Source organism: Dendrobates tinctorius, unplaced genomic scaffold, assembly GCF_039654945.1.
Source record: "Dendrobates tinctorius isolate UK_male_01 unplaced genomic scaffold, ASM3965494v1 ptg000037l, whole genome shotgun sequence".
Taxonomy (NCBI): domain Eukaryota; kingdom Metazoa; phylum Chordata; class Amphibia; order Anura; family Dendrobatidae; genus Dendrobates; species Dendrobates tinctorius.
This window is the reverse complement of record NW_027361705.1, coordinates 431,131-446,337: the sequence shown is the minus strand read 5'-3', so window position 1 is coordinate 446,337 and position 15,207 is coordinate 431,131. Positions and strand designations below refer to the sequence as shown.

Here is a 15,207-nt window from a genome sequence, read left to right as displayed (position 1 = left end):
GACACCAGTCTGATTCCTGCTCCTCTAAAGCTAAGTTTCTGTTTTGCCTGTTAGCTTTTTGTTTTGTTTTCCTTGCTTTTCAGTATTCTGCCATTCCCTGCTGGGGTGAGCTGAATCTCCTTTTGCCTGTAGCTCTGTCTACAGTATATTCCTGAGTACTGACATAGCTTTTTTGAAGCCTAGCGTCTTCAGGGCCTTTTTCACTGTCAGTCTGTTGGCTCTTATTTTCATAGGGTTTTTCACGGATTGCAGACAGCATCCTTCCTGTCCTTTTCTATTTAGTTAGCTTTGGCCCCTCTTTGCTCAGTCTATCTTTCTGTCTGTGTTAGTATTTTCATCTTGCTTCACCGTCATTATATGTTGGGGGCTGCCTATTGCTTTGGGGTCTGCTCTGGGGCAGTTTAGATTTCCCCTTTCTTTCTTTAGGCCTATTTAATTCTCCGGCTGTGATCGAGGGGTCTAGGGCATCGTAGGAACCCCCCACGGCTACTGCTAGTTGTGTTGATAGGTTCAGGGGTCTGCAGTCCGATAGCTGCCAACTTCTCTGGTTTTCTGGACTTAGCTAGCATTTTTTTTTGCCTCCTACGGTGACTCAATCATAACAGCATCCTATGGATCAAGCACGGTTCCCAGAGGGGAATGCCATCTTTCAGGATGATAATGCACCAATTCACATCTAGAATCGTTAAAGCATGGCACGAGGAACAATGTAATGAAGTTGAGCATCTCATCTGGCCCCCACAATCCCCAGACCTCAACATTATTGAGCATTTATGGTCAACTTTAGAGATTCAAGTTAGACGTCGATTTCCGCCGCCATCGTCGCTCAAAGAACTGGAGGGTGTTTTAACTGAAGAATGGGCTACAATTCCTTTGGAAACAATTCACACCTTGTATGAATCCATACCTCGGAGAATTGAGGCTGTAATCGCTGCAAAAGGTGGACCTACACTATATTAAACTAACTTTTGTTGATGTTTCCAGGTGTTTCCATTATTTTGTCCAACCCCTGTATCTATATCATGGATATACATACAGTCAAGGCCAAAAGTGTTGGCACCCGTGAAATTGTTCCAGAAAATGAAGCATTTCTACTAGAAAATTATTGCTTGTTTATTTCCTTTGTGTGTACTTGTGTGTACTTGAACAATACACAAAAAAAAAAAAAACAACTTAAAGCCAACTGGACATAATTTCACAAAAAACACAAAAATTGAATATATATACTCGTGTATAAGCAGAGTTTTTCAGCACTTTTTTGTGCTGAAAACATCCCCACCTCGGCTTATACACGAGTCAACTGTTCCAGAGGGCCGGGGGGGGAGCAGCGGGTCACAGGAGGCAGGGCGGTTGTGGCTGTATCTGCGCCCGCTGCTAAAGAGAAATGAATAGTCACTGCACGATAATGAATATTTAGTTCTCAGAGCGCGCACAGTGACACCGCAGCCGATGGCTTCCAGAAGACAATCCTACTTACCTTCCTGCGCACCCTCGCTGCATCTGGTTGGTTTCAGCACCAACAGCATTTCCGGCCAAGCGATCACGTGTCCTCACTCATTAAGATAATGAATATGCACGCCTTGCCACTCCCATAGGTATGGAGTGAATATTCATTACCTTAATGAGCGGGGTCACATGATCGCTCGACAGGAAGATAAGTAGGATGTTTGTTTTTTTAATAGGAAACATGCATACAAGCATAGGGGATAAGGAGCCATGCATACAAGGACAGCGATGGTGGAGCCATGCATACAAGGACAGTGATCGGGAAGCCATGCACACAAGGACAGGGGATAAGGAGACATGCATACAAGGAAAGAGGATAAGGAGCCATGTGTACAAGGACATGGCCAGGGGAACCATGCATACCGGGACAGGGATGAGGGGACAATGCATACCTGGCTTATGCTCGAGTCAATAAGCTTACCCAATTTTTAGAGCCAAAATTAGGTGCCTCTGCTTATACTTGGGTCGGCTTATACTCGAGTATATATGGTAATCAATTACTTCCTATAACCATCAACAAGCTTCTTGCACCTCTCAGTTGGAATTTTGGACCCCTCTTTCTTTTACAAACTGCTCCAGAACTCTCACATTTGAAGTCGCTTTCTCCCGACAGCAATTTTCCAATCTCTCCACAAGCGTTCAATGGGATTTAGAGCCGGACTCATTGCTGGCCACTTCAGAACTCTCCAGCGCTTTGTTTCCACCCATTTCTGGGTGGTTCTCGAAGTATGTTTGATGTCATTGCCCTGCTGGAAAACCCATGGTCTAAGATGTAAACTCAGCTTTCCCACATTGGGCACTACATTGCGACTAGAGCTGAGTGAATATGTTTGGAATCGGTTGCCGAATCTGAATTTGCCATAGTCGTACCATATTAGTGCCGAATTTACGTTTGATGATCAGTTCCGCACATATTCGATTATTTCTACTGTCATCGACTTCAATGACGTTCGGCGAATATTGCAAAAACAATATTGGCCGTCAATCATAAATCGGAACCGAATTTTGAGACCCAAAATCCTTTGATAGTCTGCAGATTTCAGGATGCCTTGCACACAGTCAAGGCATGCAGTGCCAGAAGCAGCAAAACAACCCCAGAACATCTTTGAACCTCCACCATATTTGCCTGCAGGTAAGGTGTCCTTTTCTTTCTCCCCTTTTCATATGGTGTCAGGTGTGATTTTCATATTGCCCACACCTGTTACTTTCCACATTTTTGGAAAGGTGCCAACAATTTTGTCCGGACCATGTTTGGGGTTTTATGTGAGAATATGTCCAATTGGCCTTATTTTAGGACATAAACACGTGTATAACAAAACATGTTAAATGCAATAATTTTGGGGGAGAAATGCATCTTTTTCTAGAACAATTTTAAAAGGGTGCCAACACTTTCGACCATGACTGCATCTATCCCAGGTATGATGGGAAATCTAAAAATTGTCACTATTCAGCTACTGCTTTTCATAGGGCTAATAGCAGCAGTATTTCCTCATCCATATTAGTGTCACAAATCCCAGCTGATCAGCAGGTCTCGGGACTGAAACTAACAACATCATCTTTGCTTTCAATGCTGTTTGTTCAGGTTAATAGGCATGCAGTTAGGCTAAGCGAGAACAGGGACGAGAGCCTTATAGTCATGCGACTTGCCCCTTAAAGGGAATATGTCACCAGGTTTTTGCCACCTAATCTGAGAGCACAAAAATGTAGAGACAGAGACCCTGATGTCATTCTGCCTCACTTACTTGGCTTCTTACTATAGTTTTGAGCAAAATCACTTTTATTAGCAGGAGATTAACACTAGAGGACTACTAATCCTGCTGTCAAGTAGTCCTCCATATGCATGAGCTCTGTATATCCCGCCTCCTACACCGATTGGCAGCTTTCAGTGTACACTGTACATGGGGAAAAAAGCTGCCAGTGATGTGGGCGGGGGTTACACTGCGCTCAGCATTCAGAGAACTGCAGCATCAGCAGCAGAGAAAACAGTGACGGTATCAAAACTACAGTAATCCATCACTGGAAACACGGTCTCTGCACCTACATGCTGCTCTCAGATGGGGTGGCAAATACCTGGTGACAGATTCCCTTTAAATAGAAAGGGCTACAACAATGCTATTACTCACAGGAGAACCCATGTAAAAAATGACATGCATAGTAAATACATGCCCAATTTAAGCAAAGGCTACATAAATGTTATGAGGTATCATTTGATTCCTTAATATGGTGAATTATTCTATTACTATATTTCTCATTAGTTAATAGTCCATAATATACATACACACACAAGCAGCAGCAATGAGACGAGATGCGATGTAAGGAGGTTCACATGTGGGGAACATGGGTTGTACCAGGTAGTTGGCAAAAGTGATTGCAATCACCGCTTGGCTGGTGGGTTCAATGATCAGCAGTGAGGTCCAGAGTCTGATGAAGGCAACAAATCCCCCGAAAGCCTCAAGTATGTAGGAATAGCTGCCTCCTGATTTAGGAATCGTGGTGCCAAGTTCTGCATAGCATAAGGCCCCAATCACTGAAAAGATACCACCGATTGTCCACAGGACAAGAGATAATCCATAGGATGCAGAGTAAATAAGGACTCCCTTAGGAGATACAAAAATCCCTGAGCCGATCATGTTACCCACAATGAGGCAGACTCCATTTAGAAGGGAGATTTCTTTCTTGAGTTGCATGACATCCTTTGGACATTCAGAGCCTGAGTCAGACTTCTTTGGACTGACCCCGTTGCTAGAAGAAGTCAGAGGTACGGCTTGGCTCTCAGTTTCTTCCATGATGAAGGTGTGGAGTACCGTTATCCTACTAAATTAAAAAGAAGTAGAGTTAGACAAACCGGAGATGGTGGTTCAGCAGTTTGTTACCTCCCGGGGATTAATCCAGAGCAAATCAAAAGACATGGCCAAAACCATGAAACCAGTAATAGGCCCCCCCATGGTGAGCACCACTGCTGTCTAGGGACCCATACAAGTGGAATTGTGTAATTCGCTTGCATTTAACAAGCGGGAGAGTCCTTAATTGAACAAAACCCTGGAAAGGAATTCTAGATTGTCTGAGTAGATTCGTGTGATCAGTGCTCAGTTTGGGTTTTCTAATACTTACTTGATTCACAAGAAATCCATTATTGCATCGCATTTATGTCCAAGGGTTAAATGGAATGTGTCACCAGGTATTTGCTACCCCATCTGAAAACAGCATAATGTTGGGACAGAGACCCGGATGCATCACTTAGTGGGCTGCTTGCTGCAATTTTTTTTTTAAATTCCTGGCTTATCTGCTCCAGACCTCCCAGTACTCTGAATGTCAAGATGTGTATACCCCACCACCCCGGTCCATACCACTGATTGCCAGCATTCTATGTAAACTGTGCATAGGCAGAAAGATGCCAATCAGTGGTGAGGATGTGGCTATACAGAACTCAAATATGGAGGACTACCAGGCAGCAGTGGTCTAACGATAATCTTGTGCAAAAAAAGTGATTTTATCATAAATCTTGTGTCAGATGTACATTAGGGCATCATATGCATACCAAACCAAAAAAAGCTGCATGCAACCAATGTAGAAAATAGGGTGTATGCCTTAAAACAATCAAGTTCCAAAATACGAAAAAAGGCATCACTGCCACTATGATGGGACATTTTATTTTCAAGTTCTCACACATTTGATGCACCTTTATTGAAGAAGAGGTTAGACTTTGGTCTTTCCCCCCATCCCCTGTAGACTGAGCCCTCGCAGGCAGGGTCCACTCTCCTCCTGAAGTTGTGTCTTGTGTGTGCCTTGTACTGCTCATGTTTAGTGTAATTGTCTATGTATGCCCCATTCACATGTAAAGCGCCGTGGAAAAAATGGCGCTATAAAAATGAATAATAAATAATGAGTAGTTGATACTTATTAACAGCCAACTGACAAAAAGATCACAAATAGCGAGCCTTCAAGACAACTTGGGCTTCTTCATCAGGCATGGTATAACCTAGCTATATACAACAGGACAGCTGCTGTTATAAGTGCATACGTTCTCAATGAAGAGAGGCGCAAGCCACTATCAGTCATCTCTGGTGGTAGTTCATTCCTCCTACCACCAAGATTAAAAAAAGATTGGGCATGTTAAAAATCCAACAAAAACCTTATATGGTCGACCTGTCAGGTTCAGCGGACATTGATTTAAAGTGAATGGCCAGCTTTAGTATGATAATTAAGTAATGTATACTGGAACTATCAGTACGGGTAACGGAGTAAAGCAACCACATCTTAATGGAGCCATCACTACAAGTAATGGTGTACAGAGGCCACATCTTGATGGAGCCACCAATACGTGTGGTGGAGTACAGAGGCCACCAATACGTGTAGTGAAGTACAGAGGCCACGTGTTGATGGAGCAATCAGTACAACAAGTAGTGGAGTACAGAGGCCACCACTTGAGTTGCTGAGGGGAGTACAGCAGATCTTGATTTTACAGTCATGAGTTTGCAATATTTGTAGACTATCCTGTTCAGTGTCAGGAGCTCATGATCTCAAACAGAATTCTCAGGAGCTCACTGTCACCAACGGGAACATTTATCTGCAATACTGGAGAAAAACCTGTAAAACCTGTCCATACAAAGCCACAGGCAAGATTAAGATTCCCAGATCACACTCAGATTACAGGTAGCTTCTGGGAGTACAAGCTAAGGACAACCTTTGACACACAGAGCAGGAATGAAACAATGTGTCCTATGGCTTCAGCTTTTTCTACAACACAGACCTCGTAGGGCCACCAACATAGAGCAGATCTCAGAGAACATGAAATCTTTCACACTTATCTACGAACATTTCAAACTATTTGCTGCTCCAACTCTTTATCCCCTTCCTTATACCGATGGATCTACTTTACGGTTACATCCCAATGACCATGCAGTGTAAATCTTCAGACTACCCGACAAGCAAAAGGCTCATTTGTCGGGTGAAAGGATTTTTATTTGCAATGCCAAAAATAGAAGAAAAGGTAGCAGTCACCCTATGATTAAAATTTGCTTTATTCAGTCATGTAGTAGCGAGTTCAGGTTCAGCGGTAGTGGGGGACTTCAGGAAACTTTCAGGACATTGACTCTTTATACCTGAAGAAGATCCGCGGTCCCCAAAAGGGGTCCTTAAATAGTGAAGGAAGCTGTGGTGTTCAGCTCAACCATTTACATCCATCCACTAGCAGGGCTGCTGGCACTGCCAGGGGAAGAGTCCTGAGGAGAGAATTTGCATATTCTCAGCACCTTCTGGCATAAGTGAAGAGCCTCCGCGAGCTCAACGATCACTGGATTTTGGCCGTTGCAGCTGAAAAGAGGAAATCGGTAAACTGCGCACCTATCGGCGCATGAATTTTGGCTCATTTTTCATCGCTTTGAAATCGGTTTAACAATAATAATATGGAAGAGGCCAGGAGCCATTTTGCGAGCTGCATTTCTTGCTACATGTTCACAGAGTTACCAATGGAAAAGCCAAACTTCACATGCCACAAATGCAACCTTGTGTCCCTGTTGGAGGAAAAGTTTCAAAATCTCAAAGAGAGGTTAGCTACATTGAAGATCATTAAGGAAGGTGAAGAGTTGTTAGACAGAGCAGAATTATCCCTTTATGTTCCAAAAAGAGAAGAAATTCGAAGTGCACCTGAAGAAACAGAGGAATGGAAACATGTGACCCAGAGAAGCAGGAGGATCGGGAGGCAGTCAGCGCCCATATTGCTCAGGAACCAGTACCAGGCTCTTACACAGGAGAACGATGAAGAAATACATCAGGATAAGACTTTACCCACAAACAGCAACTTTGTACGCCTTCAGAGTCGTCCTGGATGGAGAAACAAAAATGTTCTGAAGAAGAAATGGAGAGTGGTGGTCATGGGGGATTCCCTGTTGAGAGGAATAGAGGCCCCTATCTGCAGACCAGATATAACCGCAAGAGAAATCATGTCTTCCTGATGCAAAAATTAAAGATGTTTCTGACAGGATATCAGGACTCTTCAGACCTACTGATGACTACCCATTCCTGCTAATACATGTGGGGACAAATGACACAGCAAGAAACGACCTGGAAACCATCTGCAATGACTTTGAAAACGTAGGTAAGAAAGTGAAAGAACTGGGAGCGCAGGTGGTCTTCTCTTCCATCCTCCCAGTGGTGGCCATGGAACAAGGAGGTGGAATAATACTCTGCAGGTGAACAACTGGCTACGTCGATGGTGCCGTCAGCAAGGATTTGGATTTCTGGATCACGGAGTGAATTACCTATACGATGGACTACTTGCAAGAGATGGGGTGCACCTTACGAAGACTGGAAAACATGTATTTGGAAGTCACCTTGCTACACTTATAAAGAGAGCTTTAAACTAGAACAATGCGGGAAGGGAAGGAAAAGGCCAGAAAAAGCCATACACCTGACAAATGCTATTGAGAACTCTGCTATTAGAAGTGGAAAGGAAGAACAAAGACAAAAGAATCTAAAGAATAAAAATATTGGAGAAAGAGAAACCAATCACAAACTAAAATGCTTCTATACTAAAGGCCCTTTTACATTTAGCGATGCACCAGCGATCCGACCAGCGATCCGACCCGGTCAGGATCGCTGGTGCATCGCTAAATGATCGCTAGTGAGCTTTCATACAGAAAGACCTCACTGCGATGCAGCAGCGACGCAGCGCACGATACTTACCATTCACACACAGCGATCCTGACGTCCTCCCGCCCGCGTCCAGCGTCGCTCGTCTCACACAGCAGGAAGTCTCAGCAGGAAGCGCCCGACGAGAAATGGAGCCGGACATTCTCGCGCGATCAGCGATGGACAGCGGGGGAGCCGGTCGGAGGCAAGTATCACACATAGCGATATCGCTAGCAATATCGCTATAACGTCACAAAACCAGTGACGTTTTAGCGATTTGCTTAGTGTAAAACCCCCTTAATGCACAAAGCATGGGCAACAAACAAGGAGAACTGGAACTTCTAACGCAGGAAAAGAAATATGATGTCAATGGAATCACTGAAACTTGGTGGGACAATACACATGATTGGAATACAAGGCTAAAAGGATACAACTTATTTGCTAGAAACAGACATGATAAACGAGGAGGAGGTGTCGCATTGTATGTTAGAAACGCGCATATCTGCACAGAGATTGAAGGTGCAGAGACTGGGAGATCTGTGGAAACTGTTTGGGTAAGAATAAAAGGACAAAACAATGGAAAGGACACCATTGTAGGCATTTACTACAGGCCGCCTGTGCAAGCTGAAGATATGGATGAACTCTTTATGCATCAAATGGCCAAGTTCTCCAAAAAATATGACAGATGTCATGGGAGATTTCAGCTATCCAGACATTTGTTGGGAATCTCTCTCAGGCAAAACTAACAGGTCAAGAAAATTCTTATCCTCTCTTGCTGACAACTTTACCTTCCAAAAGGTAGGGGAGAAAACAAGGAACTGCTACCTTTGATCTAATCCTTAGAAACAGGGAGGAAATGTTTGAGGAGGTAAAAGTGGCTGGGACCCTAGTAGGTAGAGACCATGCTACTTTAGGATTTTGGATAACTAGAGGAAGACCTGTGAAGACTCAGATGTCAAGGTTAGATTTCAGAAAGGCAGATTTTAAGGGATTCAGAAAGAGAATTGGAGGGATCCAATGGCTGGATATCCTTAAAGACAAAAATGTCCAGGAAGGATGGGAAATCTTGAAAAATGAAATTCTCAAAGCACAATCGTTAACAATTCCGAAAAGAGGGAAGAATAGGAACCATTTAAGGAAACCAGGATGGATGAACACAGAACTTAAGCACATGCTAAAAATGAAGAAATGTTTATAAAATGGAAAGAGGGAGGCATATCTAAAGAGGAATATAATCAGGGCTGTGGAGTCGGAGTCGGTGCTCATTTTGGTGGAGTCGGAGTCGGTATAAAATGGACCGACTCCGAAAATATATAATAAATTGGGTACAGTAGTTCAATGTAGAATGTGCTGAATATTTTTTCATAGGAATTTGGGAAAGTTATGAAATGTCCTATAAATGGCTGTTCTATTCCTGATCTAAGGCTACATTCATACAAGAACAGGTTCTTTTGTAACGGACAATGCTTCAAACATGATAAGTACAATTAAACTGATGAATGAGAGTAATGAACAACAGCTAGAAGAAAATTTAGAATTCCGTATGTTTGAGATGGAAGGCCACAGTGCTGTTCATGTAACTGAGGAACAAACAGATATTACAACAGAAGAACAGCAAAATTATTCTGTAGAAATAGATGATCTTGTTGAAGGTGCTTCAAAACACTTTCATATTCATCACATGCGCTCTGTTGTGCACACGCTGCAGCTGGCAATAAGAGATAGTCTGCAAGAGGAACATGCTGGAAATCTGATTGGAAAAGTGAGGAAATTGGTTATTACAGCCAGAACCCCTAAAATTGATTCCATGCTGTAGAGACATGCTGGGAAAGGGGCAATTGTCAATCAAGCCACTCGGTGGGGCAGCACTTATTTAATGATAGAGCGATTGCTTGAACTAAAACAGTTTCTTATAGATATGGTGAACCCTCAGGTAACCCTAAATGAAGGTCAATTGGCACAGGTGGCTGAATTGAAGGAATTGCTTAATCACCCATTTACCGTGACTAAAAAATTACAAGCGGAGGATTTAACTCCTGGCATTTTCATGAGGGAGTGGAAGAACTTGCTATTTTGCCTGTCTCAAAGAGGAGGTTTAATCGCAGATGGCATTTCTGCTTCAATGAAACGGAGAGAGACACAGGTATTGGAAAATAAAATTTTTCTGGCAGCTGTTTATGTGTACCTAAGTCATCGTATACTGCTTGATGATCAACAGCTTACTAAAGGAAAAGAACCTCTGACTGAGGTAGCAGTTAGGATGAGTGGACTACAGGAGGACTGCCAGGTGCAAGAGGACTTGGGTCCTGACAGTGCTACTGCTGCCATATCTTCATCCTCATCAGATGAGGCGTTTGACTTTGACAAGTATTTGGATGACATGGAGCAGGCAAAGCATAGCCGCAAGGAAAAAGATTTCACTCCGTCTCCTATAGCAAGCAGATTGCTGAATTATGGTCAATCTGCCAAAATGTTTCACTTGCTCTCAAAGAAATAGAAAAATTCAACCGTTCATCAAAACTGACTGTGCATGAGGCAATTAATTTATACCCGGAAATTGTTAGCGAAGGAGCCTCGCTCCGAAACGCTCGTCGGGGAGACGCACCGCCAGCTTGCCTGACCACACCAGTACACACACAGGTAAATACTGAGACCTTCTCTTCCCCCCGGTAATGCTCTGTGGGAGTTCATTTTGCACTCTCGCTTGCGGGGGAACTGTTATTCTCATATGTAGTTACATGCCCCTTTTCATTGTTGATATCATGTGGGCTATGGAGGTTATAATGGTTATACTCTGAGATAAGTGATTGCTATTACATTGTCCCTCCATTTCTCAACCGTGTTCAGTAATAATGATATGAACAATCAGTTCTATTACTTTAAGACGTGGCACCTTAATTGTAAGGGGCTCTGTGAAGGGGATAACCTCATGGGCTGATCAATTGAGCAATCCTCGAGTGTCTGTATCATAGTTATTACCATGAGTTTGAATATGTACATATGAATTTCATACCTGTGTGGTACATTGACTTCTATTGTACTATTGTTTTCTGCTTGCAGCCATTTATTTATTTCTTGGTGCGATTTTGGCAGGTTTGGTGCGTCCTTCAGCACTGTTGCACTATACTGTCCCCTGCACATGCTCCCCCATTTTTTTCTGCTCTGTCTGTGTTTTCTAATAAAGTGATTTTTGTTGCAAAATTTGGATCTGGAAGTCGTGTTTGTGTGTGGTTTTCCACACTCCTGCTTCATAGTGAATATATATATATTTATTCGATATTACATAGTGTAATACATATTTACAATTTATTAGTTTTTTGTGTTCTAAAGTTGTATTCCAATATATTATGTTCTATCTAAATATCTTGATTATTGTATCATAAAAATGATTAAATGTCTGATGTTCACATTGTACTACAATAAATTTTTCACTTAAACATAAGCAATATATGTAGGGGTCGGAGTCGTGGAGTCAGAGTCAGAGTAAGGGGAATTGAGGAGTCGGGAGTCGCAGGTTTGGCTTACCGACTCCACAGCCCTGAATATAATGCTGTCTGCAGAACTTGCTGGGCACAAATCAGATTAGCTAAAGCTGACAATTTTGGGGATATGTCAAAAGTAAAAGAAAAGTCAAAGATGCTATAGGATTTTTACAGGATGAGAATGATGAAATGGTAAGACAGGATGTTGAGAAGGCCAAACTTTTAAATTCCTATTTTGCATCTGTTTTCTCTCAGAAAGGAAATGTAACATCAACGGTTCTTCACTGGCCTATTAAGGGAATAGAAGAATCCAGGATATCTATAAACAGAAAGATAGTGAGGAAACACTTAGCTAACCTAAATAAATTCAAGTCTCCAGGTCCAGACGAATTACACCCCAGAGTACTGAAGGAGATAGCAAAAGAAATTTTTGAACCCCTCTGCATAATCTTTGAAAATTCTTGGAGAACAGGAGAAGTCCCAGAAGACTGCAGAAGAGCAAATGTTGTTCCTATCTTCAAAAAGGAGAAGGTGGTGGACCCAGGTAACTATAAGCCGGTGACTCTGACTTCTATACCAGGAAAGATCTTTGAACAAAATATTAAACAACATGTAAGTACCTGGATAAGAATGAAGTGATTAAACAGTCAGCATGGTTTGTAACTAATAAGTCATGTCAGACTAACTTAATTTTCTTCTATGACAGAATCAATGATTGGGTGGATCAGGGAAATGCTGTAGATATAGTAAACTTGACTTCAGCAAAGCATTTGACAAAGTTTCTCACACAATCCTTATTGAAAAAATGGCTAAGTATGGAATGGACAAGGTAAATGTTAGGTGGATTAATAACTGGCTTAGTGATCAGACCCAAAGAGTGGTTGTAAATGGCTGCACATCCAGTTGGAAGAATGTCTCAAGTGGGGTACCACAGGGCTCTGTCCTGGGCCCTGTATTGTTCAACATCTTAATCAACGATTTAGATGAAGGAATTGAGGGTAAACTGATTAAATTTGCTGATGACACAAAGCTAGGAGGGATCGCTAATACTAGAGTAGAGAGAGAGAGAGAGGATTCAAAAAGATATAAATAAACTGGAGAAGTGGGCAGCAACTAATAGAATTGTTTTTAACAGGGAAAAATGCAAAGTACTACATTTGGGCAATAAAAATGAAAAAAAAAAGCATATACAAAATGGGAGGAATAGGGTTAAGCAACAGCACATGTGAAAAAGACAGGTATACTAATAGATCACAGACTGAATATGAGTCAACAGTGTGATGCAGCAGCAAAAAAAAGCAAATACAATTATAGGATGTATTAACAGAAGCATACAGACGTATCAACAGAAGCATACAGTCTGGATCATGTGAAGTCATTATTGCCCTCTACTCCTCTTTGTTAAGACCTCATCTGGAATACTGTGTCCAGTTTTGGGCGCCACATTTTAAAAAAAAAAAAAAAGACATCAACAAACTTGAGCAAGTTCAGAAAAGAGCGACCAGAATGGTGACCGGTCAGCAAACCCTGTCTTATGAGGAAAGGTTGCAGGATTTGGGAATATTTAGCTCAAGGGCTGTCACATTGTAGAAGGATCATCTTTATTCTCATTTGCACAAGGAAAGACTAGAAGCAATGGGATGAAACTGAATGGAAGGAGACACAGATTAGATATTAGAAAAAACTTTTTGACAGTTAGGGTGATCAATGAGTGGAACAGGCTGCCACGAGAGGTGGTGAGTTCTCCTTCAATAGAGGTCTTCAAACAGAGGCTGGATAAACATCTGTCTGGAATGATTTAGCGAATTCTGCTTTGAGCAGGGGGTTAGACCAGATGGCCCAGGAGGTCCCTTCCAACTCTACGATTCTATGATCACTGGGGGTGCCAGGTGTCAACACCCGCCAATCGGGATATTGAAGACCTGGAGTGATGTGGAAAACGGATGGCAATATGGATGAAAATCATCTGAGTTTTCGGGATGAACCGAAGATGATTTTTTATACGTTTGTGTGAACTTAGCCTCTCACATACATAGAAGCGCAGCATAGAGGACCTGAAGAATGTAAGCCCGCAAGGGCAGGGCCCTCTCCTCTCTGTACCAGTCTGTCATAGCTAGTTTGTTCTCCGTAATTTACATTTGTGTTTTGTATGTAACCTCTTCGCACCAATCAATGGTGCTCTAAAAATAAAAAATGTATAAATAAATGATACCGCAGTACTGAGCGGAAGCTGTGAAGTCAGCTCTAATGTGAGATAGTGTGAAGCAGCAGCAGAGACTTTTCCAGGAAACAACAGCAACCTGATCCTTCAGTGACAGACTCCTATGTATTTCTTTAGCAACCCAACAAAATAAGGCACTGTTAGAGCGTTACTTAGAGCAGTAATGACAGAGGAAACAGTAATTACAGAATTAGTATCTGGAGTTCCAAGCTGCAGAATCATGTGTCTCATCAACAGCACCGATCGGAGAGAATGGAGTTCCAGCATCATCACTAAATCCAGTGCTTCATGTCAATGATCACACTGCCTCGTCATTACTGCTCTGATACATCCAGGCTCCAACTGGTCCAATGGTCCTGGGACCCCATTTCTTTCCCCATCACCAGTGAAGCTAGACATTAAAAGGGTTATTCTTACAATCACATTTTTCACAAAGCACAGTAAATTTATATTATTAACATGGAGCCCAAGCCTAACAAAGATTTCTTCTTGTATCTTTTCATTTGTATCAGCCCCTGTGTGCATCCAGCTTCACATAACTGAATGCGCGGTCATATTCTTACACAGCTAAAACTACATTTACGAGCAGCAACCTGCTTCTCCTAGGTGCTACTGACCAACTTCTCAGAGTCGAGGACTCAGATCTGTGCTGAAAGCCAGATGACTGATGGAAGGCATCATCTCTGCCATGCTATTTTTAGGTTAGCTGTATTCACCAGATATTTGTCATATCAAGCTAATCTAAGTGTAGAATTTACACTACTGTTGTGTGTCCTGTACAGAACTTGACCAGCCTGTGTTTAACTTCCACCATCTACATCTGTATGGCTGCCTGTGGGTTTTTAAATTCATTATTAGCTGGTTTCCAACAGAGCTCGACTGTTCTGCACTCTGTTCTGCTCAAGAGAGGGAGCTGTTTTTGATGCCTGCAGTGTTACATGAGCATGCAGTTGACATCGCCAACATTATCTGTACCCAGATTGTAATTTCTGGTAACTCAGTGCTAACTTTAGTTGTAGTATTACAATAGATCTGCTGTGTATGCTGGCTACAATCAAGGTAGGACTGTAGGCGTCACACATGGCTAGGATCCGTCTCTGGCTTTTCTCTAGCTATTCTTGTAACATACTTTATGACAACATTATATGCTGCAACATTTTAACATTCATCTCCATGAGAGCCGCACTGTACAGCTGACATGTACAGTGGGTTCGGAAAGTATTCAAGACCCCTTTACATTTTCACTCTTTGTTTCATTGCAGCCATTTGGCAAATGCTAAAAAGTTAATTTTTTTCTCATTAATGTACACTGCACCTCATCTTGACTGAAAAAAAAAAGGTAGAAATTTTTGAAAGTTTATTAAAAAA

The 15,207-nt window shown here is 42.2% G+C and overlaps 1 protein-coding gene across 2 annotated transcripts in view; it reads right to left on the bottom strand.

Annotated features, from left to right (window-relative positions):
• LOC141088005 (Y+L amino acid transporter 2-like) overlaps positions 1–15,207 on the bottom strand; it is a 116,630-nt gene that overhangs the window by 67,868 nt on the left and 33,555 nt on the right. Inside the window, exon 2 of one of the 2 annotated variants that reach the window (XM_073573836.1) lies at positions 3,785–4,320. In XM_073573836.1, coding sequence (XP_073429937.1) covers positions 3,785–4,292 — 508 coding nt within the window. In that variant the 5' untranslated portion in view covers positions 4,293–4,320. The remainder of the gene's footprint in view (positions 1–3,784; positions 4,321–15,207) is intronic. The other variant, XM_073573837.1, reaches the window with a different exon arrangement.